The sequence below is a fragment of the Hemicordylus capensis genome, chromosome 16 (genome assembly GCF_027244095.1).
Source record: "Hemicordylus capensis ecotype Gifberg chromosome 16, rHemCap1.1.pri, whole genome shotgun sequence".
NCBI lineage: Eukaryota > Metazoa > Chordata > Lepidosauria > Squamata > Cordylidae > Hemicordylus > Hemicordylus capensis.
In genome coordinates this window covers 11458368-11482860 of record NC_069672.1, presented here as the reverse complement: position 1 = coordinate 11482860, position 24493 = coordinate 11458368, and the positions used below count along the sequence as shown (strand labels likewise).

Here is a 24493-nt window from a genome sequence, read left to right as displayed (position 1 = left end):
TCGCGTCTGGGTTACCAAGATGGGGCCGTTTCACACCAGTCTGGCACAGACTGGGACATAGGGACATAGGAAGCTGCCATATACTGAGTCAGACCCTTGGTCCGTCTAGCTCAGGATTGTCTGCACAGACTGGCAGCGGCTTCTCCAAGGTTGCAGGCAGGAGTCTCTCTCAGCCCGATCTTGGAGATGCTGCCAGGGAGGGAACTTGGAGCCTAGATGCTCTTCCCAGAGCGGCTCCATCCCCTGAGGGAAATCTCTGACAGTGCTCACACTTCTAGTCTCCCATTCAAATGCAACCAGGAGGGACCCTGCTTAGCTAAGGGGACCAGTCATGCTGGCTACCACAAGAGCACCCTAAAAGACCCAGTCGTCTTTGCTCCTTGCACTCAGCCCCCAATAAACAGCTAGCCTCATGAGTTGCACACCCTCTCCGGAATATGAGAGGCAGAATTGGGGGATATGCCCTTTCTGAAACCTTGGGAAGCCGCTGCCAGTCAGTGCAGGCAGTACTGAGCTTGCTGGAGCAATGGTCTGGCTCCGTTTGGCAGCTGCAGATGTTCATCAGGAACATCCAGAGCTCAGTCACAGTGGCAAAGTTCCTGCTTTGCATTCAGAAACTCCCAGGTTCAGTTCCTGGCGGCACCAGGGCTTGGAGAGACTCCTGCCCGAAGCCTCGGAGATGCTGCTGCCAGCTTGTGCTGACAATACTGAGCTAGATGGTGCAGTGGTCTGGCTCAGTTTGGCAGCTTCCTATGTTTCCAGCAGAGGAACACACCCTAGCTGAGATCCTTGACCCTGACAAAGAATATTGAGAAAATTTATTCAGTCTTCTCTAACAAAGGGAGAGAAGTTGCATCCTATCAGGACTAGTGTTCTGTTTTGCTCTGAGCTTTGCCCATTATCCCCGATCTGTTTTTATGGCTGTCCCTTCTTAAGATATCAGCTGCAGCATCTTTTTTCTAAAAATGGGATGGAACTGTCACAGCAATCTGATTAGCTTTCTCGTGCCTGGAGGGGAAGGACTAAAAAGTCATAAGCACAACCTTACTCAGGAGTTTAGTTTATTACGGTCACAGACCAGATTAACAATGGATAACAATCAATAACATTAATCACAAAACTCAAGAAAATTCCAAAATTTACAAAATTACAAACTGTTCAGATTACTAATACAGTCTTTACGGCGCTTTGATGCCCCAAACTGAATTTTGCCACCTTATCTGAAATTACAGGTTTGACATTTGACAGCATCATTTCCAAATAAAATTGGTCTGTGTGGCTTACTCAGGAGCTCTTCTCTGACTCAGGGGTTCCTTTGAGGTTGAAAGCAGGGCCAGCCGGCAATTTCGAGAGTGGGTCCATTTGTTAGAAAAGACACACGCAAATCCAAGGCGAGGATCGATCTACTTTGCACCATCAGTCAGACACCAAATCTAATCACCGGTTGAAACGCAGCAATACTGTCTACTCTGGCGGGCATTTCTCTCTAGGTTTCTTTTCTAGCACTTCGGGCCGGAGATGTTGCCAGAGACTGAACCTGGGACCTTCGGCACGCAAGCAGTCGCTACACCCATCGAGATATGGATGCTGCCTACTGAGTCTGGCTGCTGGTCCGTCCAGCTCAGTACTGTCAACACTGACTGACAGCAGCTCATCAAGATTTCAGCCAGGGGTTGAAGCTGGGACTTTCTGCGTGCAAAGCAGAGGCTCCACCAATGAGCTGTGGATGCTCCTGATGAACTTATAAAGCTGCCAAACAGAGTCAGACGATTGGTCCCTCTATTACCAGCACTGATTGGCAGCAGCCCTCCATGGTTACAGGCAAGGGTCTCTTCCAGTCCTACCTGGAGATGCTGCCAGGGATTGAACCTGGGATCTGCTGTATGCAAAACAGATGCTTGTCCACTCAGCTATGCATAGGGCTGGTCCACCTAGCTTCATATTGCCTGCACTGACTGGCAGCAGCTCCCCGAGGTATTAGACAATGGTCTTTCCCAGCCCTATTTGGAGAGCCTGCCAGGGATTGAACTTGGGACCTTCCACATGCAAACACTCTACTACTGAGCTAGGCATGCACATATGCAGCTGCCTTTGGAGTCAGACCTTTGGTCCATCTAGCTCCATATTGCCAGCCTTGACGGGCAGCAGCCCTCCAGGGTTTCAGGCAGGAGTATTTACCTTTGCCTGGAAATACTGGTAATTCCCCTTTCCCCTTACCTGGAAGTGCTGCCAGGGGTTGAACCTGGGACCTTTTGCGTACAAAGTACACAGCCTACTCCTGAGCAACAGATGCTCCTGGTGCCAATACAAAGCTGCCAAACTGAGTCAGGCCTTGGTCCACTTAGTTTGGTATTGTCAACACTGACTGGCAGCAGCTCTTTAACATCCCAGTCTGGGGTCTTTCCCAGACTTACTCGGAGATGCTGCCGGGGACTGATCATGGGACCTTCTGCAGGCAGAGGAGGAGGAGGAGGGGAGGAGGAGGAGAGGAGAGGAGGAGGAGCAGAGGAGAGGAGTAGAGGAGGAGGAGAGGAGAGGAGCAGAGGAGAGCAGAGGAGAGGAGGAGGAGCGGAGGAGGAGCAGAGGAGGAGGAGAGGGGAGAGGAGGGGGAGAGGAGGAGGAGCAGAGGAGAGAAGGAGGAGCAGAGGAGAGGAGCAGAGGAGGAGGAGAGGAGAGGAGGAGGGGGGAGAGGAGGAGGAGAGGAGAGGAGGAGGAGGAGAGGAGAGGAGCAGAGGAGAGGAGGAGGAGCAGAGGAGAGGAGGAGGAGCAGAGGAGAGGAGGAGGAGCGGAGGAGGAGCAGAGGAGGAGGAGAGGGGAGAGGAGGGGGAGAGGAGGAGGAGCAGAGGAGAGGAGGAGGAGCGGAGGAGGAGCAGAGGAGGAGGAGAGGGGAGAGGAGGGGGAGAGGAGGAGGAGCAGAGGAGAGAAGGAGGAGCAGAGGAGAGGAGCAGAGGAGGAGGAGAGGAGAGGAGGAGGGGGGAGAGGAGGAGGAGAGGAGAGGAGGAGGAGGAGAGGAGAGGAGCAGAGGAGAGGAGGAGGAGCAGAGGAGAGGAGGAGGAGAGGGGAGAGGAGGAGGAGAGGAGGAGGAGAGGAGAGGAGGAGGGGAGGAAGAGAGGGAGGGGAGGGGAGAGGAGGGAGAGAGGGGGAGGAGAGGAGAGTGGAGAGACGGGGAGGGGAGGAGAGGAGGAGGAGGAGAGAGGAACAGATTGTGTGCTAAATTTGGTTCCATTGGCGCCTGCGATGGCCCTGTGTCCCTGCTGATATTTTATTAATGGCCACTTTGCACAGAGCCCGATGTTCCCGGAGCAGCTGGATCCAGCCGAGAGAAGTGTGTCCGCTGGACTAAAAGGACGACCATTTGTCAAGACAGCCTGCTCTCCCAAGCGAACGTTTTTCCCAGGCAACCTACATTTTCTCCTTTGTCCTCTCTGTGGGTCTCCCTCTCCGACTCTGTAGAAAGCTCTGTAGAAAGGTCTGCTTCAAAGCAACAAGGTGGGAGAAATGGTGTGTGGGGGGACCCATTTCCAAAGGGTCAGCCCAGCTGGTACAAAGAGTGACCTGCCAAGCTAAAGCAGCTCATCAGCTTTGTAGGGTGACCTTCCACTGGAATAAAAAATTCCACCCCACCTCCATCGACTGTTTATGCAATCCCAGGCAGGCAGCCAAGTCAGAAGGTCTATCAACTGCTAAGAGAGCCATTGTGCAGAACTGATGGGCTGTCTTCGGCTCTGCGGGTCACAAATCAAAACTGAAGATTGCCTTGCACTAAGTCAGCCCATGGGTACATCTGCGTCAATATTATCTACTCTGGCTGGCAGCAGCTCTCCGAGATTTCAAGCAGGGGTTTCCCCCAGCCCTACTTGGAGATGCTGCCAGGGAGGTATGGATGAGGTATGGATGCTCCAGATGAACATATGACGCTGCCTAACTGTGTCCGACGCTTGGTCTATCTAGCTCAGTATTGTCTCACACTGACGGGCAGCAGCTCTTTCAGAGAAGGCTCTTCGCCAGGGCCATTTATTATCTATTTCTAAACGCTTTGGGAACATTTGTTGAAAAGCAGAATAGACATATCCGTAGCAGCCGCAGAAGCACCACCTGGAGATGTTGCCAGGAATTGAACCTGGGACCTTTTGCATGCAAAGCAGCTTCTCTGTCACTGAGCTATGGGTGCTGCCCATGAAGACAGACCCATATGAAAAGGAGAACCTGCCCGACGGAGTCAGGCCCTTGGTCCACCTAGCTTGGAATGGACTACACGGACTGGCAGCGGCTCTCCAGGGACCTTTCTCATCCCTACCTGGAGAAACCCGGAATTGAATTTGGGGCTTCCTTCAGGCAAAGCAGGTGCTCGACCAGCGCACTCTGCAGGGGTGTCGCTATAATAGAGAGGACAGGTTCAAAGAACCTGGGCCCCACAGCTCCTGAGGACCCCCCCCAGCTCCACCCTTCCCTATTTTCTTCATTATCTCCCTCAATCTAAGGGGCCCCCTCTCCCCTAGTGACACCCCTGGAACTATGAATGTGCCTCATGAAGATAATGGCGCTACCCTCTACTGAGTCAGACCACTGGTCCCTCTAACTTAATATTGTCAACACTGGCTGGCAGCAGCACCCCAGGATTTCACTCTTTCCCAGACCTTCCTGGAAATGCTGCTAGTCCGTGTTGGTCCAACCAGCTCCCCATTATCTTCACTGACTGGCAGCAGCACACCAGGGATTTCACTTTCTCAGACCTTCCTGGAAATGCTGCCAGTCCGTGTTGGTTCATCGAGCTCCTCCCCATTGTCTGCACTGACTGGCAGCAGCAGCTCTCCAAAGCGTCAGGGAAAGAGTGATCTTTCCCGGCCCGTATCTGGAAGTGTCTGTCATTGAAGTTTTCTGCATGCGGATTAGATGCTCTCCTATCCCTGACCTAGTAGAGACCCATCTCGGCATCTCCCGACAGAAAGCTGCTTGATACCAAGTCAGAAGTGTGTCCACCCTGACCCAGGTCAGTACTGCCTTGAGTCAGGATGTGTCACCCTCTACGACAGTGTATGAGAGAAGCACCATAAAGAGTCACCCCTGTTCTAAGGGGTGATAGCCAGGCTTGGACTGGAAGCTCTTCGGGGCAGGGACTTGCTTGCATACAGCGGTGGCATCTTTATTGCCTTTCCTTCTCTCTTCTTGAACAGACGCAAAGCCTCTTCCTGCCTGTCTCTCCTTCTTCCAGCCCGGCTCGGCGAGAGTTAACCTCGCCTCAGCCGCCGAGAGGAGGGCAGTGGGGCGGGCTCCCGGCTCCCCACCCCGCCCGAGAGGAGGCGCACCGCCTCCGCCGCCGCCTCCAAGTTGGCACTTTGAAAATGTCTGTGCCGTGTACCCGGGAAAGGAGAGCTCGCCGAGAGCTCGCCGTGGGCTGCCGGCCCGGGCTGGCGCGCCTCCGGAAGCCCCGCTAGAGCGCCGGACTCCCCCATGCCCGGCCAGCATGCTCCGCAGCCTGCTGCTGGCTCTCCTCTGCCTGGGCCGGGCGCCGCGGCCGGGCGCTTCGGGAGCCTCGCTAGCGCGCAGGGCTGAGACCGGCGGGACGCCAGGCCCGAGCGGCAGCGGCGGCCCGGACGCGGAGCCTTGGTGCCCCTACAAGGTGCTGAGCGAGGGCCAGGAGGAGGAGGGCGGGGGCGGCCGCCTATGCTTCCGCAGCCCGGCCAGCCGCTTCCAATGCGCGCCGGGGAGCTGTAGGGCGCACCGGTCGCCAGCGGGCGCCCTGCTAGCCAACGTCCTGATCAACGGGAGCGTCTTGCTGCAGTGGGGCTGGCCGCCCCCGGGATCCGGGCCGGGATCGGAGCCCCCGCCGGCCCCTTCGCCACCCAGCCCGCCGGGCCTGCGCGGCTTCTGGCTCTCCTGCTCGTGGGAAGGCGCCTACACGCGTTTCCAGTGCGACTCCGTGCGCCTAGGCGCTGCCTGCAGGGACTACCTCTTCCCCGACGCGCACGGCAGCGTCCGCTACCGCCTCTGCCTCCAGCCCCTGGTCTCCAACGGCAGCGGCGGCCCCGATCCAGCGCCTCTCCCTCCTCCTCCTCCTGGATCGGGGCCCCCCGAGTGCGTGGAGTTTACGGTGGAGCCGGCCGGCATGCGGGAGATCGTGGTCGCCATGACGGCCGTCGGGGGCTCCATCTGCGTCATGCTGGTCCTCATCTGCCTCCTGGTGGCCTACCTCACCGAGAACCTCACGCCCCCCGCCGCGGGGCCGGCCCGCCCCGTCCCCCCGGGCGGGGTCTCCTCCCCTTCTGCCTCGGCCAAGCGGGGGGACTGAAGCTGCTACGGAACTCCATCGCGCGCCTGGAAAAAGCCAGCCCCGGGAAGAGATGAGAGCACGGTAGGGGCTTCCCTTTCTCCCCCAGGATCGCGGCCACTTGGCGTCACCTTTTCTCTCCCCCCCCCTCCACCGTTTGGGGTCTCAGCTTCTCGGGCATCACTTTCCCCCAGGATCAGGGCCCCGAGGCTTCTTGGGTGTCACTTAGGGAAACAGAGACATGGGAAGCTGCCAAATACTGAGTCAGCCCATTGGTCCGTCTAGCTCAGTATTGTCTTCACAGACTGGCAGCGGCTTCTCCAAGGTTGCAGGCAGGAATCTCTCTCCCAGCCCTATCTTGGCGATGCTGCCAGGGAGGGAACTTGGAAGAACCGAGATGCTCTTCCCAGAGCGGCTCCATCCACTAAGGGGAATATCTTGCAGTGCTCACACTTCTAGTCTCCCATTCATATGCAGCCAGGGCAGACCCTGCTTAGCTAAGAGCACAAGTCATGCTTGCAACCACAAGACCACCCCCCACCCCCAGGATCAGAGCATAGAAAAACAGGAAGCTGCCTTCTACCGAGTCAGACCCTTGGTCCAGCTAGCTCAGGATTGTCTACCCAAACTGGCAGCGGCTTCTCCAAGGTTGCAGGCAGGAGGCTCTCCGCCAGCCCTATCTCGTTGGAGATGCTGCCAGGGAGGGAACTGGGAACCTTCTGCTCTTCCCAGAGTGGCTCCATCCCTCAAGGGGAATATCTTGCGGTGCTCATACATCAAGTCTCCCATTCATATGCAACCAGTGCGGTTCCTGCTTAGCTAAGGGGACAAGTCATGCTTGCTACCACAAGACCAGCTCTCCTCCTGCTAAGGGTGGGTTGAAAAACCTGAATTGTGTGTGAAATGCCCCCTGATAACTCACAGGGACTTCGGGGTAAATTTGGCCGATATGTGAACGCACAGCTCCATTCTGGAGGAGATGTGAAGTGAACCAAATGTTGGGTGTGAAAAACTTCCTTATGACGTCTGATTTTCTTTCCAGGTGGCTTTTGGATGGAACTTCAACCAGGAATGCCTGCCTATCATGAAATTGTGTGCCCATCTCTCCATCATGGGTTGGGCCTTTCTGTCAACAATACCACCCTTGTCCAGATGCTGCATCCGTCTTCGTCCCCATAAAACTGTTTCACATCCACTATAAGAGAACATCGTCATCCTTCTGGATGTGGACCAACCAAGAACAGTCCTTATCGGCAACCAGATCATCGGTGAACCAACATCTCAAGAGGAGAGAATGGAAACATCTCCACCTCCCTGACACCCAACCGCCGGGAGTTCCTATTATCCAAACCGATTGACGTGAAGGTTCCTCGTCCCTCTGGCCATCCTGATCTGAACCGAGTTTAGGAAAACCCCAACCGGAAGCGAATTTGAACATTCCAGATCTGAAATTTTGAAACACAGGCTTGGAATTGCTCAGTGTTGGGTTTTTGGAGGAGCAGATTTCTGTTTCGATGGGGGAGAAAAACCCCGGAGCGGTTCTTGTTCGTTCGTGGTGGTATGTTTCCCCTTTGACCTTCTCTCATCACAGCACAAGTTAGCCGATCTCTGGGTGGGTAAAAAGTGGTGTTTGGGATGTTATAAACACTTTGGATTTGGATTCACAAGTTTCACGCTGTCAACGCCGTTTTTGTGTCTAAGCATCACGCTTGTGTAATTGTAGGGAAGAGGGAGACTAGGACGAGAGTGGGAGTGTCCTAATATCACTTTTACGACTCAAGAAGGTCTGTAGAAATGCTCGGGTGACGTTGGGTGGATTTTTAAGACGTTGTGGTCTTAGAAATGAATGGAGATCATTGACTCTTGGATTCTTTCGGGACCAAAAGAGACCTGTAGTTAAATGCACTGTGGCTGAATTTGGGGCTTGATTTCACATTGAGCTTGTCAATGTAGGAACCCAACCTGGACTGGGGCCATGGCATGAAGGTAGAGGGGGCTTAACCCTTTAATTCTGCATTGTTTCCCCCTGCAAAATTTCACTCCCTTTCTGAAAAACTTTGCTGAGCTCTGAGGCAATTTTCAGCGTGAAAATGGCACAGGATTAAAGGGTTCCAGGACCACAGGGTAGAGGACAGAGCCACCACCACCATAGCTTGGTATCTGAATGAGACAATAACCTTCAAAGTTGACCGTGGTATATTTAATGTCCGGGTTAACTTGGTCCTTGCCGAAGTAGGAAGAAATACAATCCATATGAATACGGCATACTGCTTTTCAACAAAAGTTCCCAAAGCGGTTTACATAGCTATGAATAAATTAAAAGGCTCCCTTTCCCCCAAAGGGCTCACAATCTAAAAAAGGAAACGTAAGCCAGACACCAGCCACAGCCACTGGAGGGGTGCCGTGCGGGGGATGGAGAGGGCCAGTTGCTCTCCCCCTGCGAAATACAAGAGAATCGCTATTTTTAAAAGGTGCCTCTTAGATCTTTTTCTGCTGCTGTTAACTTAACATACTGAGAAAAATTGATGCTCACACCATTAGGCTTACTGGGTGTTGGTGTGGGTGACAAGTCCAGATTCCTTGCAAATGAAAACTCTCGGGTGTAAGAAACCAACCTTGCTGTTCACACTCTTTTTGTCCCTGTCCTCCCAAAGTGAAAGCAAATTCTTGTCACCTGCTTGGCAGTAAGTTGGCCATCCTTAAAATAGGTCTCAGAGTTAATTGCCATAACCCTGAGGTCTGTGGGGTTTTGATGTGCCCCTAAAATCCAGCAGCACAAGCCTATTCGGCTGCACATGTGAAGAATTTCCTGATGTGGAGGACCTGAGCATACCCCTACTTGTGGGCTTGGAGCATCTCAACCAGCGTCCTTGTTGAGGGGAAGCATATAGCTATTGAGGAGAGTCCTCGGCGGACTGTATGGGCTGCAGGGTGTGTTATAATGCATATAATGTCAATAAAAAGGTTTTCTGCTAGGCAAGGGCCACAAAGCTATGGCCCTCCTGTTTTGGACTACAACTCCCATCATCCCCAGCCACAACAGCCTTCAGCCAAGCAATACACAAGATGACAGTTGGGTGCTTTGCAATCCGATACGGAGCGCCAGTGAATACTGGACCGAGTCAAAAGAATTGTGGGTCCAAGCCGAGAAATACCAGATCCAGTCAAAGGAATACCGGATCCGGTGGGCATGGGTTGGGGAGTGGGGGGGTTGGAGTCCCACAACATCTAGGGTGGGAACCCATAGCCTAGTAAATGGAGGAGAAGAACAGCCTTAGCTGGATGGGACTAAACGTCCAACATCCTTTCCCCCATGGCAGTCCTGGATGCCATTGGGATTGGGAAACCCGTAAGCAGAAGTCTGAAGGCCCTATCCTGTTCTGTCCCAAGCTTCAGCTAATCAGAGGTAGACTGCTCCTGTTCGTGAAGGCTCAGTTCCTCACCATGATGGCTGGAAGGAATATGATCAAAGATCCATTTAGTCCGGTGTGTTGCTTCCCACTGGGGAAAGCCCCAAAGCAGAAAGTGAAGGCAACAGATTATCCATCCTTGCTCCCCAACAATGGCTATTCAGAGACATCCTTCCCTAAAACACACTTTAAGACACACCAGATGAGATCCTGGATAGTAACTGCCTCACGATCATCCTGTGCACAAATACCACACGATATAAAATATAGACTGACTATTTCTTTGGGTGCATCTCATTTAAGTCTCCGTTTTGTTTTGTCTTGATTTGATCACCCGGCTGTTGAAAATCCAGTAGAAGATCTTTCTAGTTTTTCAATAGATCTATTTATTTTTTTAAGAAACTGGTTTTAAAGAGATAAGAAAACATATTCCTGGGCATATTATGTTTTGTTGGGTTCTGTGCTTCTATGTTCCAGAGGGCTAACCTTTAAAATCCAGCAAAGTTCCTTGTGGTTGTTTAAAGACTAACAGTGGCATAAGTTTCTGTGGCCCAGAGGCCATGTCCTGAGATGTACAGATTGGCCACTTAAAAGCCAAACTAGTCAATATGCCTATTGTGTGCCTCGGGGCTGCAGAAACCCACTAGTCTACTAGTCTGTGACGAGTGAAAAATGATGCCTGACGAGTGAAAAAAGTCCGGATGAGCAATGTACCAACATAGCCTGGTGAGTAAAATATTTTGTCTGGCTGATAAACTGAGCCAACATTTCTTCATCCCTTACGGCTTATGGGTTTGGCTTTTTAAAAAGTGTAAATATCAGTCACATGAAGCCTCTTCTTTCTCCATGTGATCAAGTCCCTTCTTCCTTCCTGGAGGCTGGATTGGGGCCCTGTGCAGCTGCTATATATTTTTTTAAAAACCCAAACGCACAAGCCCTAATTGTGCAGTTGGCGTATCGTCTAGTTTGATCCCGAGTAAAAGGAGAAGAAATCGCATTTTCTCTCTTTTAAAATCTCTTTTACAGGATGAGGTCAAAAGGCTATCTAAATCAAGAGATGGCTGTTGTGTGCTTCATAATCTATACAGGACACAAACGAATACCCAATCCAATCAAATGAATACGGTCTGATCCTGTGAATACCGGATCTGATCAAATGAATACTGGTTCCCAACCTGCGAATACCAGTCCTAATCCCATGAATACCAACTCTAATCCAATTTATATCAACTCCAATTGGCACGGGTAGGACCTTACCTAGTGGTTATAGTAGGACATAGGATAGGAAGATCAATTGTGTGCAAATACACACCAAGGAAGCAGTAATTCTATAAGGAGCAAACCACTCCCAGGATCTGCTGAGATCCATTTTGCTAGTGTCTCCCAATTTTGCAGCTTTGTACTGGATTCTCTTTTCAAGCCATTGCTGATTTGTTAAAAATCTGCTACCGAATGCCCTTAGAGGTTAAAATGTCCCTCCCCTGGTTTCTGAGTCACTGTCTGATTTGTGTTCACTTACCCTTCTGTGTCGAGATAGACTTGTTGGGCTTGTGGATAGATGTATTCTGCACAGAAGGATGACACTTCATGCATCTAAAGTGGACTCAAGTCTATGAAAGTTTATGCCACAACAAATCTCTCTGTATTCCAGGTAGGAAGTCAAATGAAAAACTGGTTCAGAGAGGTTTTTTTTCAGGGAACCAGATCCAAACTAGGGATGTGCAGGAAACGGATTTTGCTATTCGTTTCGAGCTCAAAATGAATAGCAAAATCCACGAATCGGTTCATCAAAACAGCGGCCGAAGCCGGCTGTTTTGATGAATCGACCTTGAAACGTTTTGGGTGTTTTGAGTGCCATTTTGAGGCTGGTTTTTCGAGGGAGAGCTGGTCTACCAATTAGGGTGCGTGGGTAAAGCAGTTCTCCAGCCTGATCTCGCCGCCTCACATGGTGGGTAGACAAACCCTCTGCCCCAACGTCGGCCTGCCTTGGAGGACTGGTCTACCTGCCAACCCCAGCTCTCTTCAGAAAAAAAAAGACTTTAAAATGGCGCTAGAAACACTTGGAACGTTTCAAGTTCGAGCTGTTTCGTTTCGAGCTCGAAACAGGCCCTTTATTTTAAGGGCGTTTCGTTTTGAGCCAAAAGACTTGAAACGGCCCGTTTCGAGCTCAAATCAATTCAAGCTCAAATCCATTTGCACATCTCTAATCTGAACCTAATCTAATCTCTAATCTGAACCTAATCTCTCAGTCATCTGGAATCGAATCCCTTAATGCAAAAAGTGTTAACTGGTTCAGAACAGTTGTTTTGTTTTGTTTTGCTTTGCTGTAAAGCGCTCAGAGACAGAAGTTTGGGGCGGTGGACAAATAAATCAATCCACAGTTCCAGAACGGGGCACTTTGATTTCAATTGTATGGCTCATGTTTTATTTCCCGGCCTGGGGTTTTATTTTGCTTTGTCAGTCCTATTGTGTCTATTTCGTTTGTAAACCTCCTTAAAAAAAATCAGGAAAGCAACAGCTTGAACAATAAATATTTTTTTTTCTCAAGTGAAAGAGTTGTTGTCTTTATTTGATAGAGTGCATTGGAAGCAACGAGTTTGATGTTATTCTGCACAGGTGTGGACCTCCAACAAAACAGTGTAGTTTATCCCTGGTGTGAGTATATCCTCAAACTGTGCCGAAGCATAGCTGACATTTTCGGCACCTTCCCCCTTCAGAAGCAGAAAGGGTTGTGACTGTGTTGAGGGAGCATTCTTCAAGCTGAAGAACCCACTGTTTTTATTCAAGCCCTTTTCCTCCCCGCTTCACCACTGAGTTCCATGAGCTCCGCCCACCTGACTGTCTGTTAACCGTCTTCTGAGTCCATGAACAACCCACTCCATTGGATTACAGTGTGGCAATTTTTGAAGGGACACTCTCCCCTTAGGTTCTTTTCCTTTTGTGAAATCAATGTATCTGCAGGCTATCTCGAGTCTGCCAGTACCTCCTGCTCGCCCACAGGTGCTCCCATTATTTAATTATTCATTCATTCATTCATCAAACTTCTATACCACCCAAACTTTTGTCTTAACATAAAACAATTGAAATATATATAAAAGTTAAAACAAGTCAACCATTTAAAATCAAACATAAAATTAAATTAATTATGCATCATTATGTATCCATAAGGACCATATAATTTCCAGCTCTTTCTGATATAGACGTAAGATTTCCGAACTGTGGGAGCTGTTGAACAGTGGAACTCTCTGCCTCATGCAGTGGTTAGTTTTTCCTTCACTGGAGATTTTCAAACAGAGGCCATATGGCCATCCGTCAGGGATGCTGCAGTGGATTTCTGCGCTGAACAAGGGGTTGGACTAAAGGACCTCCAAGGTCCCTTCAAGTTCTAACATTCTATGATTCTCTTCTGTGATTCTAAGCGATGGTAATCTTAAATAAGTGCACTAAAATGCACTGCTATGATTATGTTGGTCACTCCATCACTTTGTCACTAATGCACCACAACTGTCTTGCGGGAAAGCTTTCTCATTCATTGTGGTCAACAGTTTCCTATTCTTCAGTGAGCTGGCTGTGATCCACTCTCTCTCTCCACTGAGTCTTCCAACAGTAGCCATACTCCAATATTTTCTCTTGTGCCTCAGTAGAAATATTCCCCCCTTGCTTCGAAAGTTGCTCAAGCCCTCCTCCGCCCCCCCGCTACTGAATTCCATTAGCCCTGCCCACCTGTTTGTCTGTTAACTGAACTCTAGGCCCACAAACATTCCGCTCCATTGAGTTCCGGAACGCCAAATGCCCACCGAAGTCCCTTTCATTGCACGAGAGTGACCAAGGCATTTGAGTTAACGGACTGTTGAATCCCTTTTAACTGGCTGAATAAGCTGGTTGGCCTATTAAGGATTGCCAGATCTCACTTGGACTACTCTGTCCAGTTCTGGGCCCTGGAATTTCAGAAGGAAGTTGATCCGCTGGGAGGGGTTCAGGGGAAGGCGAGGCAGGTGGTGTTGTGTCTGGAGTAGAAGCCAAGTCCTATGAGGAACCACAGAAAGATCTGGGTATGGATAGTTGCCTCTTGCTCTTCAGAATGCCCGCAGCAATATTGACGTGGGATGGATTTAAATCTTTTCTGCTCGTGCAGCTTTTTAGAAGGGGCCATAACTCAATGGCAGAGCCTTTGTTTTGCTTATAGAATGCTCCCGGTTCATTCCCTGGCAGCATCTCCAGGTAGGGCTGGGAAAGACCCCTGCCTGGAATCTTGGAGAGCCGCTGCCAGTCAGAGCAGACAAGACTGAGCTTGGCGGACCAAGGGTCTGACTCAGTAGGAAGCCGCTTCATATATAGGGAGAATCTGTAGCTCCGTGGTAAAATGTCTGCTTTGCAGGCAGAAGGCCCCAGATTCACTCTCTGGCAGCATCTCCGGGTAGGGCTGGGAAAGACCCCCACCTGGAACCTAGGAGGGCTGCTGCCAGTCAGTGCAGGCAACACTGAACTCGATGATGGACCCAAGATCGGACTCGGTCTGAGGCTGCTTCCTGTTTTCCTGACCCAGATCTTTAGACCTGCTGGTTTACGTATTGGGGAATGGGGCCATCACTCAGAAGTCGAGAAAGACCCCTGCCTGCAACCTCGGAGAAGCCGCTGCCGGTCAGTGTAGACAACACCGAGCGAGATGGGCCAAGGCCCTGACTCGGTAGGTAGCTTCATCTGTTCATCCAGCGCACTCAATAGAAGGCAGCTTCTTGAAGGTTTTCCACTCCACCTTCTCCTTCCAGCAAGGGCGTTAATATCCCTAAAAGCCACTCTGCGAGTAATTACAGCTCTTAACAAAAAAGCTGCCATGACCTTTTTCTTTATCAGCTCTCCATTTGTTCTGGCACCGCGAAGTGGCTGGAAATAACGTTCTGTTTTTCTCCTCCTCCCCGCCACTCTCTCACGGGGACAAGGAAAAGAATGGAGGTTGATCCACCTGACCCTGAGCTAAACGCGGACGCTTCTCTGTGTGTGTGTGTGTGTGATCCGTCCAGGATGCAGGTTTTTCTTCCATTTTTAAACGGGGTGATTTAATTATTGGTTGATGACCTGACACCGCTCAGGAAGGAGGGCTGGCTGTTCTGTCGAATGCACAGTCACCTTTCGGCTACTGCAGCGGAGTCAAGCAACTGCAGGTAGAAGCGACGTGCTGCATGGGAGGTATTTTGCAGGGGTTTGCTCAGACCCCAAGGTCGACCAACTGGAGCCTGTAGACCGCTACATAAAACCTTGGGGAGCTGCTGCCGGTCAGTGTAGACCTCGCTGAGCTAGGTGGGCCGTGGGTCTGACTCAGTAGGCAGCTTTCTGTGTTCCAATGAAAGAGGAGTTACAATGCTGAGCTAGAAGGTGCGTGGCAGCTTTACTAAGGTGGTGGCTGTGGGGAGGAACCAAATGCAAGAGGTTCCTCCAAACTCAGGGGGGTTGCGGGGCTTGGAGGCAGGGCAGAGCCAGGCCCACGAAAATGCCTCAGAGGGCGGGGCCTATTCCTCCTGCTGAGCCCTGCAGCTGGTGAGCGATTAACAGTGGTCTGAGTTGCTCCACGTCAGAGATTCGAACTCAAGACCCTGCACAAACGACTTGGCCGACGGCTCTGAGCGGAAGCAGATGGACCGATAAGTTGGCTCCAGATCCAGGAATTCCAACCTGGGTGGGTTTGCAGAGTGGAGGCGAGGTTGATTTGCTGGAGCGGGATTCTGGGCCGTCCACCTCCAGGTCTTGAAGAATGGAAGCTGGCTCTTTGGTGAACTCACTCAGGCCCCGGGAGGAAAACAACCTCCTCCGCGCACCCACGAGGCAGTTTAACGAATGGAGGGCTATTTTTAGACTGGGTGGGCACGTGCCAGGCAGGAATAGGAAATGTGATTCTCCCCTCACACAGCTTTCTCCAAGGGCTCTAAATAAAGGTGCCTCTTCACAGCCTGCGGAGGCCAGCTAGAGAAGGTGACAGAAGCCAGAAAAACACAGGAAGAAGGTAGGAATTGAGACACATGTGAATATATGCAAGGGCATAGGAAGCTGCCATATACTGAGTCAGACCGTGGGTTTGTCTAGCTCAGTATTGTCTGCACAGGCTGGCAGCGGCTTCTCCAAGGTTGCAGGCAGGGATCTCTCCCAGCCCTATTTGAAGATGCCAGGGAGGGAACTTGGAACCTTCTGCACGCAGGTGCTCTTCCCAGAACAGCCCTATCCCCTCTTATGATGCTGATGCATGGAGTCTCCCATCCAAATGCAAACCAGGGCAGACCTTGCTTAGCAAAGGGGCCCATTCATGCTGGCTTCCCCAAGACCAGATGAGGTGAAGGAGACACCCAGTGAACAGCACATTAGTGAAGACAGAAGAACAAGTGGGCCAGAGGGAGATCGGATCTGCTTGTTGATCATGGTTGACAGTGCTGAGCTAGATAGGACAATGTCCTGACTCAGTTTGGCAGCCTCACGTGTTCATGAGGAGCGCTTGTAGTTCACTCTTAGAGCACCTGCTGCTCATGCAAAAGGTTGCAGGTTCAATCCCTGCCATCTCTAGGAAGGGCTTGGGATAGCCTGGAACCCTGGCTATCCGCTGCCAGTCAGTGTAGGCAATACTGAGCTACAATGGCCCATGGTCTGACTCAGGAGGCAGCTTCATATAGGTGCACCCACAATTTAGTGGTGGAGCGTCAGTTTTGTACGCAGAAGGTCCCAATTTCTGTCCCTGGCAGCATCTCCAGAAGGGCTGGGAAAGACCCCTGCATAAAACCTTGGAGAGCTGCTGCCAGTCAGTGTTGACAATGCTGAGCTGGATGGACCATGGGTCTGACTCAGTAGGCAGCTTTCTATATTCCTATGAAAGAAATGTCACAGTACTGAGCTAGATGGTCTATGGAAGCTTCCTGTGTTTACTCAGTTCTTTGGGACCCAAATTTCTGCAGCTAATACCCCACTGCTGGCTTTTTGACACCTCTGCAGAATTGCCAAGAGGGATCAGCCCTGTGTGCCAGTTGCTATTTTCCAGTGGAAGACCAGTTTCCTGATGAATTGACTTTGGTGGAGCTCTGCCGGTGCACAATGATTTGTTAGGACGTCGCTCCAGCAATGGCCTGGACTGAAATCGCCCTTGCCTTCAAACTAATTCCCCCATCTCCTGCCTTCTGGCAGGAACTGTTAGGCCATGCCTTGATTTCCAAGCACTCGGGAAACAAAAGGGAAAAAATCCTTCCGGAACCGTCTGACTTTCAGCTGCACTAGCAGGCAAGGAGTCAAAAGCACGCCAGGGATGGCTGATTGATTGATTTGTTTAGATTACAACCACCTTCTCGCCAAGGGCTCAGAGGGAAGTGGAGAAAAGTCAGAATTGGTAGGTATCCCACCTTTCCTAACCCTTGCCAACTGAGCCCAAAAGCACCTATTAAAAACTGGTCATTCTCTTGTACTGAGCAGGGGGAGAGCAACTGGCCCTATCCGTCCCCAGCACAGCATCCCTCCAGTGGCTGTTGCTGGGCTCTCCCTTGTGTGTGTGTGTTTTTTTAAAAGATTGTGAGTCTTTTGGGGACTGGTCCATGGCATCTCCAGATAGGGCTGAGAGAGAGAGAGAGAGAGAGAGAGAGAGACTGACTCCTTGCCACCTTGGAGAAGCTGCTGCCAGTCTGTGTGGACAATTTTGAGCTAGATGGACCAAAAGTCTGTGTCTAATATTATGGCAAATTATTATGGCAGGAAGGAGACTGAAAGTAAAACTACTAATATTATGATGCCTGTCTGAATTGCATCAGAGCAGCCCAGCCAATCACAGCCCAGGCAATCGCAGCCCTCCTCAATGCCCCTCATTTCTGTTTGCATCACGGCAGCTCAGCCAATCGCTGCAGTCCATATCTTGCACAATACCCTCGGCCATTCCAACAGGCCCAGAACCACCGCCTCCTTTCTCCTGCTGCATGATAAATGATCCACAACCACAATACCCTTTTTTTTAAAACCTTGGCAGCTCTGGGAATCAGCAGGGAAGAGCCGACCTCGGCTTCTCCTCTGCAGCATCTAGCACCCGGCTGGAGGCCGAGAACCAAGTGGTGATTATAAATACACATAATCAGCCCCCAAAGCCGCTGCCAGAGACAGCTTGTTGTTTCACCACAATGAATAGCTGCCAGTTACCAAGAGCGGCTACTCCAAAAACATAGAAGGTCCGCAGGAAGCCAGATCTTAATCCTCCATTTAATACCTTCCCAAAGCTCATAATTAAAGCCTTGAGGAGGAAGGGCAATCCGGCCAGGTTCGGAGAGGAAGTTTTCCAAATAATGCAAGACATGTCAGAACCGTCCAAATAGGATATTCAGCAGCATCCCTGGGTCCCACCCCAAATGAGTGCATTTTAAAATTTGTTTTAATAGCAAATTGATTTGGGACTCTACATAAGAACAGCCTTGCTGGATCAGGCCAAAGGCCCAGGTGGTCCAGCGTCCTGTTTCCCACAGTGGCCCACCAGATGCCTCTAAGAAGCCCACAGGCAAGAGGGCATGCCCTCTCCCCTGCAATTGCTCCCCTGCAACTGGTATTGAGAGGCATCTTGCCTCTGAGGCTGGAGGCGGCCTCTAGCCCTCAGACTAGTAGCCACTGATAGACCTCTCCCTCTGATGAGAGAAAGCGAGAGAAGGGGGAATGCTTCATCTCAGAAGAGGTATTCCCTGAGATACAAGAGAGAAGTAGGAATGCTTTATTTTAGAAGAGGCATTTCCTGTGACACAAGAGAGAAGTGCGATTCTTCATCTTAGAAGAGATATTCCCTGTGACAGCAGAGAGCGGGGGGATTCTTCGTCTTCATAGAGGTACTCCCTGTGAAATGAGAGAAGAGGGAATGCACCATCTTAAGAGAAGTATTTTCTCCATCAGTGTGTGAGAGAAGGAGAAACACCTCAGGGTAGAAGAGGCATACCATAACATGCCTCATCATGGCATCATTCCAAAGGGCATTCAGTGGCAGGGGGTAACGGAGGTTATGAGAAGAGCCAATGCCCCCCACTGCCTCAAACCTTAAAGAAAAAGGGGGATCCCCAGCAAAAGAGTTAGCTCCAGACCATCACTGGAGTACCATCCAGACTTGCTATCTCAGCATGCCTCTTATCCAGCTTGGAGCTGCCCAGTGATCTGTCCATGGTGCTGACCTGGCCCAGTGAGCCTTGAGTCTCTGCCTGCTTCCCTGTTGATATTTTTTGACAGATTCCAGCACTAATGGTGACCCAGAAATCCCCCAATCTGGAACAGATCGTCTGTTATGCACTTGATCAACTCTCTTGCAAGCCAAGACACCGGCAATTTTACCTCTCTCACCCTTCCCACCTATTCATTTTGGCCCAGCTCTGGTTACAGGTGCTACGGATTAAGCTTTCCTGTAGCCACCAGATTTTTTCCCCTCATCCTCATGCTGGGTTTTTATCTGCTCAACTTGCCCGGATCTACCTTTCTAAAAATTATCATTTCCCACAACTCTTTCAGCCTTTGGATTTCAAACTCTGTGGCATTTGGGCGCCACCTAGTGTTCCCCGGGAGTCATGACCGACAGTTTCCAAAAACCATCAACAAGGGAAATTCCGTTTCAGCAACGGCCAGATTACGATGGAGGAAATTCCTGGACCTTTGGTCACATAGAACCTGCAGGTTTCCTGGCATTAGAAAAACCTGCGGCTCCTGGTTGACCAGAGACAAAAATAGGAGGAGGGTTCAGGCAGCAAGCAACTTCTTTCCTTCTGCTTTCCTTATGTATTATTTTGACAGAGAGAAACCTCACGAGGTTGGAAGCTGGATGTCAGACCTCCCGATGCTGAGGAAATGAGTCCAGCACCCTTAGACAGCCCTTTCTTTTGTATTCTTGAAACCCCAGTTGATTGAGACTAGTTCTCTCCAACCAGTACCTACCACGCATGGGTCTTTTCTGCTTGCTGTCCTCTGATTTAGGAACACAGGAAGCTGCCTTCTACAGAGTCAGACCATTGGTCCATCAAGCTCAGTATTGTCAACTCTTAACTGGCAGCAGCTGTCCAAAAGCTTAAACAGATATGATGTCAGGGATTGAACCTGGGACCTTCTGGTCGAAGAGCACAGGATACACCCACCTTGCTGAAGCTAAGCAGGTCTCGGTGTGGTCAGGGCCTGGATGGGAGACCTATGCATGCCACCTTTGGGGATAGGGGTATAGCTCAGTGGTATGGAATCTGCCTGGCATGCTGAAGGGCCCCGGTTTGATACCTGGCAGCTTCTCCAAACAGGACTGGGAAAGACCACCTGCATAAAGCCTTCCAGAGCTGCTGCCAGTCAGTGTAGACAATCCTGAGCTCGATGGACAAAAGGTCTGACACAGCAGAAAGCCGCTTCCTAGAGGACAGGGTCTTAGCTTTGAGGTAGGACTTTTTCCATCCCAGTTTCAATCCCTGGCAGTATCTCTAGGTAAGGCTGGGAAGAGACTCTCCTGCCTGAAACCTTGGAGAGCCGCTGCCAGTCAGTGCAGGCAGCACTGAGCTAGACGGACCAATGGTCTGACTCAGTTTGGCAGCGGCACGTGTTCATCAGGAGCATCCCTAGCTCAGTGGTATCAAAGGATGTTTAAGTTGGAAGGAGTTGTTTCCACTCCTTTCCTTTCAACATGACGCAGAGGAGCAGGGAAGATCAATTCTCCTCCTCCTAACCGCTCCAGAACTTCCTCTGTGTCAGTTTTTGATGAAAACCTCTAATTAGGTTAGCGTCGGTGTCCTCTCCAGATGGTCGCGCCTCCGCGTTCCACTGCCGTCTAATTACATCCATTGCTCAACTGGCCACACATCTGATTCCATTAAAGAAGAGAAAATCCTCTTCTTCTTCGTGTCCGTGAATATATATATATTTGTGTTTTACGGACCATTTTCTAGCCAACGGCTTGGGGATTTTCCGCGGATTAACTTCCGGCCAGCCTGGAACTCGTAAGATTTGGCATCCCCCTCGATTTCATGGTTTTTTTTCCAGGTGCCGAGTGAATGTATGGAGGGTGAGTAGGCACGGAGAACTGACAGTGATACTTTCTCAACCAATCAATCGATCCGTTGATTTGTTGAGCCACAGCCATGACAAAAGTTTTTGACTCAACATTCGGTAGTGAGAACGATGACATAAACAGGTTCGCGGGAGACTAAAAAAAACCGCAGACATTGACTCAGGCGGATTCAGAACTGAGCAAAGAGGCACTGATTAAAAGTGGTGATTCTCTTGTATTGAGCAGGGGGAGAGCAACTGGCCGTATCCATCCCCAGCACAGCATCCCTCCAGTACCTGTTGCTGGTGTCCGTCTTACGTTTCTTTTTAGATTGTGAGCCCTTTGGGGACAGGGAGCCGTCTTTATTTTTATTTCTCTATGTGAACCACATTATGTATATTTATTTATTTATTACACTTATATCCTGCTCTGCCTCCAAGGAGCTCAGAGCTTGTTTTTATCCTCACAACAACCCTGTGAGGTAGGTTAGACTGAGAGATACATGACCGGCCCCGAGTCACCCAGTGAATTTCATGGTTGAATGGGGATTCGAACTCAGGTTTTCCCAGTCCTAGTCCAACACTTTAACCACTACGCTATGCTGGCTCACTTTGGGAACTTTTCGTTGAAAAGCCGTATATAAATATCCGGCATTGTTGTTGTCTGATCACGTCCTTTGGTGGCAGAAACGGAAAAACCCTGACTACGTTTCTCGTAACATAGATCCTGGTATTGCGAAGCAAAAAACTCGCATAGAACCCCAAAGACCTCCCAGGATAAAGCATAAGCAATGGCCAAATAAATATATCACATACACCAGAGCTGCTTAACTTTGGCCCTCCTGAAGATGTTGGCCTACAATTCCCATAATCCCTGGCTATTGGCCACTGTGGCTGAGGATGGTGGGAGTTGTAGTCCAAAAACAGCTGGGAGGGGGCCTAAATGGAGCAGGCCTGATATAAACCATCTTGGTCTTTCGACAGAGATGCCCGGAAGAAAACTTGGGTGAACGCAAAGCATGCATCCATCACTGAACTAGGGACGCCCCGTAATTGGACACACAAAGTTCCTTCAGTTTGGCTAGCTCAGAACGGTCTACAGGTCTTTGCTGGATCAACAGGACCTGGACCTTCTGCAAACAAAAAATCTTCTCTGCCACTGAGGAATGACCCTGAAGGCACACGCTCCCTGGTGGCAGTGCACCGCATTTCGGAACTGACCCTTGCAAGTTTTGGGAGTGTAATGCGAGGTGAGAAAGACGGATGGTTACCAGCAGTCTCTTCTCTCCTCGTGCGTCTTTCTCCTAACACACATAGCTTCCTGCTGTGGTGGCACGCAGACCAAAAAGCTCTGGATGGCACCAGCACACACACATGGTGACCATGCAAATAGCTCATGCATAGGAACATAGGAAGCTGCTGTAAACTGAGTCAGACCATTGGTCTATCTAGCTCAGTATTGTCTGCACAGACTGGCAGCAGTTTCTCCAAGGCTGCAGGCAGAAATCTCTCTCAGCCCTATCTTGGAAATCTTGCCAGGGAGGGAACCTGGAATCATAGGAACATAGGAAGTTGCTGTATACTGAGTCAGACCATTGGTCTATCTAGCTCAGTATTGTCTGCACAGACTGGCAGCGGCTTCTCCAAGGCTGCAGGCAGGAGTCTCTCTCAGCCCTATCTTGGAGATGCTGCCAGGGAGGGAACTTGGACCTTCTACATGCAAGCATGCAGATGCTCTTCCCAGAATGGCCCCATCCCCTGAGGGGAAGATCTTACAGTGCTCGCACTTCTAGTCTCCCATTCAAATGCAAACCAGGGCAGACCCTGCTTAGCCAAGGGATCATTTCATGTTTGCCACCACAAGACCAGCTCTCCTCCACGGATTCTTTGGGAGAAGCCATGACAGCTGATGTGGTTAAAAAAACCCAATATTAGCTGGTATAACGGTTAGGGCCAAATGTCAAGCAAAATTGCCCATTTGTGATGTCAGGATTCTAGAATGTTCTCTTGCCACCCATTCCAACTTGCAGTCCCAAACAGTCCCAAACAGAAATCGCCTGAGCTTTATCCTCTCGATTCTTTCGTAGACCACGCAATGTTGGATGTCAAAATCACATTGGCCGTGATAATTGACAATGGATCAATTGGTTAAAAAAACCCCAATATTAGCTGGTATAACGGTTAGGGCCAAATGTCAAGCAAAATTGCGCATTTGTGATGTCAGGATTCTAGAATGTTCTCTTGCCACCCATTCCAACTTGACCCAGCAGTCCCAAACAGAAATCACCTGAGCTTTATCCTCTCGATTCTTTCGTAGACCACGCAATGTTGGATGTCAAAATCACATCGGCCGTGATAATTGACAATGGATCGGGATCATGCAAAGCTGGGATTTCAGGGGACCTCAAACCGTGTTCAGTTGTCACCTCAATCGGCGGCCGCCTGAAAGAAAAAGCAGAGGAATATTACATTGGTGGGAAAGCCTATTCCCCAAAAGGCGTCTTGTTTGCGAATTATCCTATCGAACGCGGAATAATTACTTGCTGGGATGACATGGAGAAGCTGTGGAAACATATCTATATGCACGAGCTTCAAATCAAAGCCAGCGAGAGGCCTGTGCTGCTTACAGAACCGCCGCTGAATCCGCTTCCGAATCGGGAAAAGATGACCGAGTTGATGTTTGAAATCTTTCGAGTTCCGGCTCTGTACCTCGCAGTCCAAGCTACTTTGTCTCTTTACGCATCAGCACGCACCACTGGGTTGGTGCTGGACAGTGGAGATGGAGTCACTCACGCTGTTCCCATCTACGATGGATATTGTCTACCTCATGGGGTATCCAGACTCGACGTTGCGGGGAGCGACGTTACGGAATATCTCGCCAGTCTCCTTCTGAAGAATAGCCCGTCTTCCATCAGCAGGGCCAAGCAAACCATGGTGAAGGACATCAAGGAGAAGTTCTGCTACGTGGCTCTGGAGCCCAACCACGAAGCCGAGAAGAAAGCAGAAGAGGTCCTGAAACTGCCGGATGGCAACGCCATCATAATCCACCGTCACCTCTGCCGAGCGCCAGAAATCCTTTTCTCACCCAAGATAGTCGGTGTCGAGGCACGAGGGATCCATTCCATGATCACCAGGAGCATTCGGAAGTGTGATAAAGATATTTGTGGCCCGCTGTATGGGAACGTGGTGCTTTCGGGGGGATCGTCTCTCTTCCAGGGACTGGATGAAAGGATTTTTAAAGAGATCGAACAACACGTCCCGAAGGGCGTGCCAGTACGAATCATAGCGCCCCCTGAGAGAACATGTGATTCTTGGCTGGGGGGTTCCATTATTACATCCCTGGTCTCCTTTGTACCCATGTGGATTACTCTTAAGGAGTACAAAGAATTTGGCGCGACAGCAATCCACCGGAAGTGCTTTTGAGGAGCTTGAAACCACCGCCAAATTCAAGACTGCCTTGAGGACAGAGGATGGGATTATATTAAAATAAGTAATGAAACGCTAATTGGTGAGATTGTAAATCGAATAAAAATGTTCAATCCTCTGTTTATGAGTGTGCCCGGCGTTTTAGGAGTGTTCACACTCTTCTCCCCTCTCCTTGACAATGGGGTACCAAGCTGATATAAATTTAATTGCACATTTTTAAAGTTATTACATTAAACTGAATGAAGTTCAAATTTATTAAATTTTATGAAATCAAAACTCATCAGACCTGATGGCATTAAAATCCGTTAAAATATATTCATGAATGAATTTCATTATATAAATTAAATCACACTAAACTTGACTAAATCAAAATTCATTAATCTTGATGGCA

At 50.2% G+C, this 24493-nt stretch overlaps 2 protein-coding genes across 2 annotated transcripts; both read left to right on the top strand.

The window, feature by feature from the left end:
- The first annotated feature begins 3879 nt into the window (after window positions 1-3879).
- On the top strand, window positions 3880-12225 carry FNDC10 (fibronectin type III domain containing 10). Its single transcript, XM_053281363.1, has 3 exons — window positions 3880-3888; window positions 5213-6352; window positions 7311-12225. The coding sequence occupies exons 1-2, from the start codon at window positions 3880-3882 to the stop codon at window positions 6287-6289; spliced, it is 1086 nt and encodes a 361-aa protein (XP_053137338.1). The 3' UTR covers window positions 6290-6352; window positions 7311-12225.
- A 3367-nt stretch (window positions 12226-15592) lies between these two features.
- Window positions 15593-24224, top strand: LOC128338569 (actin-related protein T2-like). Its single transcript, XM_053281237.1, has 2 exons — window positions 15593-15676; window positions 22994-24224. The coding sequence occupies exon 2, from the start codon at window positions 23002-23004 to the stop codon at window positions 24097-24099; it is 1098 nt and encodes a 365-aa protein (XP_053137212.1). The 5' UTR covers window positions 15593-15676; window positions 22994-23001; the 3' UTR covers window positions 24100-24224.
- Window positions 24225-24493: the final 269 nt, after the last annotated feature.

Bases quoted from the DNA above. Each gene is read 5' to 3' on its own strand.
- LOC128338569 (XM_053281237.1), top strand. From the start codon at position 23,002: ATGTTGGATGTCAAAATCACATCGGCCGTGATAATTGACAATGGATCG.